This window comes from Microtus ochrogaster, linkage group LG4 (genome assembly GCF_000317375.1).
Source record: "Microtus ochrogaster isolate Prairie Vole_2 linkage group LG4, MicOch1.0, whole genome shotgun sequence".
Classification (NCBI taxonomy): Eukaryota; Metazoa; Chordata; class Mammalia; order Rodentia; family Cricetidae; genus Microtus; species Microtus ochrogaster.
The window spans coordinates 19607368-19610216 of NC_022030.1; the positions used below are offsets into that span (position 1 = coordinate 19607368).

General features: G+C 54.3%; 1 protein-coding gene across 4 annotated transcripts in view; it reads left to right on the forward strand.

Annotated features, from left to right (window-relative positions):
- Xrcc1 (X-ray repair cross complementing 1) overlaps nt 1–2849 on the forward strand; it is a 21618-nt gene extending 18769 nt beyond the window's left edge. For 3 of the 4 annotated variants that reach the window (XM_026786516.1, XM_026786517.1, XM_005361111.3), the window contains 5 exons: nt 207–261; nt 350–471; nt 1853–1943; nt 2480–2555; nt 2660–2849. In XM_026786516.1, coding sequence (XP_026642317.1) covers nt 207–261; nt 350–471; nt 1853–1943; nt 2480–2555; nt 2660–2773 — 458 coding nt within the window. In that variant the 3' untranslated portion in view covers nt 2774–2849. The remainder of the gene's footprint in view (nt 1–206; nt 262–349; nt 472–1852; nt 1944–2479; nt 2556–2659) is intronic. The other variant, XM_026786518.1, reaches the window with a different exon arrangement.

The window sequence follows — 2849 nt, forward strand, 5'->3', positions numbered from 1 at the left end:
GGTCTGAGAGAGGAGGGGTGGGGCTGAACTCCTGGGTCTGGGGGAGAAGGGCTTGGGTCTAGATTTCTGGGTCTGAGGGGGAAGGGCTGTACCCAGATGAATGGGGTGAAGGAGAAGGCAGCTGAGGCTGTGTTCTCGGGTGCCCTCCCGAGGCTGTTAGCAGACTTCCTAGAGAACAAGCTTGTTGACTGAGTTGCTACTGGCAGAAGGACAGGACAATGGGGCGGAAGATTCCGGGGACACGGAGGATGAGCTGAGGAGGTAGGCTGGGTTGGGTAGGTGCGGCCTAGCTTTGGGTGTAGGTGTCTGCTCCCTGAGTGCTCACCCTTCACAATCCTTGACCTTCCAGGGTGGCCAAGCAGAGGGAGCAGAAGCCCCCAGCTCCAGGGGAGAACGGCGAGGACCCGTATGCTGGCTCCACAGACGAGAATACAGACACCGAGGCTGACCTGCCAATACCAGAGCTGCCAGGTTGGTGATCTCTGACTTCTCCCACACCCTGTGTGTCACTGCTGTGTCCTGCCCCACCTGCTCCCTGACTCCCTGCCTTAGTGCTCCCCTTCCAGTGGCTCCCTCATCACCTGCTACTGCCGACAGCTTCCTGCTCTCACCAGTGTGACCTTACTGTGTGGTGACCCTCCCGGTGTGAGCAACCTCAAGACTCCCCAGCCTGCCACCAAACTCGGCTCTCCTAACTGTCCTGCTGCTCATGATGTCCGAGAGCTGGGCACATTGTTTAACACTCATTGCTGGCAATGTTAAGCCAATGCTGTGTGTCTGTGTGTCTCTGTCTATCTGTGTCTCTGTTTTGTTTTTGAGACAGTCTCAGGTAGCCCCGGTTAGTCTCACACTTGCAGCTCTCCTTCTGCCTCAGCCTCCCAAGTTCTTAGATCACATATGTGCTACCACACCCTGCTGGAGAGCTTTGAAGATAATAGAGCCAGAAGACAGGGAAAACTGCAGGGTGTGGAAGGGTGTCTGACCCTCCCGGGGTCAAGAATAGGAGAGCCGGGTATGGTGGCATATGCCTGAATGCCAGCAATCAGGAGACCCAGGCCAACCTGGACTACTAAGACCTTTGAAAAAGGAAGGGGGGGGGGGCTGGAGAGATGGCTCAAAGGTTAAGAACACTAGATATTCTTTCAGAGTAATGAGTTCAATTCCCAGCAACCATATGGTGTCTTCCAGGTACCTATAATGAGATCTGGTGCCCTCTTCTGGCATACAGGCATGCAGAACACTATATACATAAGGAAGGAAGGAAGGAAGGAAGGAAGGAAGGAAGGAAGGAAGGAAGGAAGGAAGGAAGGAAGGAAGGAAGGAAGGAAGGAAGGAAGGAAGGAAGGAAGGAAGGAAGGAAGGAAGGAAGGAAGGAAGGAAGGAAGGGGCGGTAGGAGGGCAAGAGAGAAGAAAAGGGGAGATTGAGTCACTGTAAGGGCCAGTTCCTGGGTTGTGGGCGGTGGCAGGAAAGTACTTTGAACCCCCAAACTCCCAGAATGAGGACAGTGAGTCAGTGACCTGGGAAGTCACGTGAAGATGGGAGGGAAACCAGCTCAGAAGCCAGAGAAACAGCTGAAGTGAAGTGTGGCTGCCTCCGGGTGGCTGTGGCCTAACTGTAAGGACACTGTGGCTGTGTGTCTCGTCTTCTGCTTAGCACCAGGCAAAGGCACGCAGGAGCCTCTGCTGGCTTGCTTGGGGCTAGACGAGAATTTCCTAGTCTTGGTTCCCACTCATGAGCACCTCATCCTCGACTGGGCACCTCCACCTTCCTCTTTGCTCCCAAGTACTCAACGGTCCTGGTCAGGTCCTGGGATTTGAGGCCTCATGTTTCCTTTTCTCATCTCTCCCACAGACTTCTTCCAAGGCAAGCACTTCTTCCTTTATGGGGAGTTCCCTGGGGACGAGAGGAGGAAGCTCATCCGATATGTGACCGCTTTCAATGGGTCAGTTGTGGATTGGTGGTGGGTCCACGGTCAAGCTAGCAACTTGACTAGAGGGTGTGGGTTGTAGGATGATGACATAGGCTGCAGAGGCCAGGTGCCAGCCCTGTCCACTGTGCCTCGTGGCCCTGGAGGGCTGTTCTTCGTCCACACCTTCTGAGAGAGAGGGTTAGCACCGTGGGCATTGCTGGTGTGACTTGTCAGGGCTGCTGTGTGAGGGACCGGCAGCTTCAGGGAGCAGAGGTATATGCCAGACTCCAAAAAAAGAAAAAAAAAAAGCAGGAAGAAAAGAGAAAGAAAAAGCAGAGATAAGACAGTGCCCACTGCAGTGGAGAACATCTAGGTCTGTGTTGAAGGCCACTGTGTCATGGTGTCCTCCTCAAGCAGAGGTGGGGCTATTAAAGATACTTTTAATACAGATCTCAGCATCTCAGCAAGAGAGACAAGGGAAAGACGGTGCTTTAGCAGACAGTGCAACACTCCTGAGAGTGTGGGCAGGCCGCTCACAGCCCTCCCCACAACCTCCTCTCTCCCACCAGTGAGCTTGAGGACTACATGAGCGAGCGTGTCCAGTTCGTTATCACAGCCCAGGAGTGGGACCCCGTCTTTGAGGAGGTGAGCCCTGGGTTGGGGCGGGGGCAGAGATGGAGAACCCAAGCCCACTTTCGAGTTGCCTCTGTCCTGTGATACTCTATCCCGTGTGGACCCCTCTCCCCCAGGCCCTGATGGACAACCCTTCCCTGGCATTCGTCCGGCCCCGGTGGATCTACAGTTGTAATGAAAAGCAGAAGTTACTCCCCCATCAGCTCTATGGGGTGGTGCCCCAGGCCTGAGTGTGCACACCTGTATGCGTGTGTACACGTGTGCACACGTGAGTTTAATAAAAATTTTTGGCATAGTTGTTCCTTT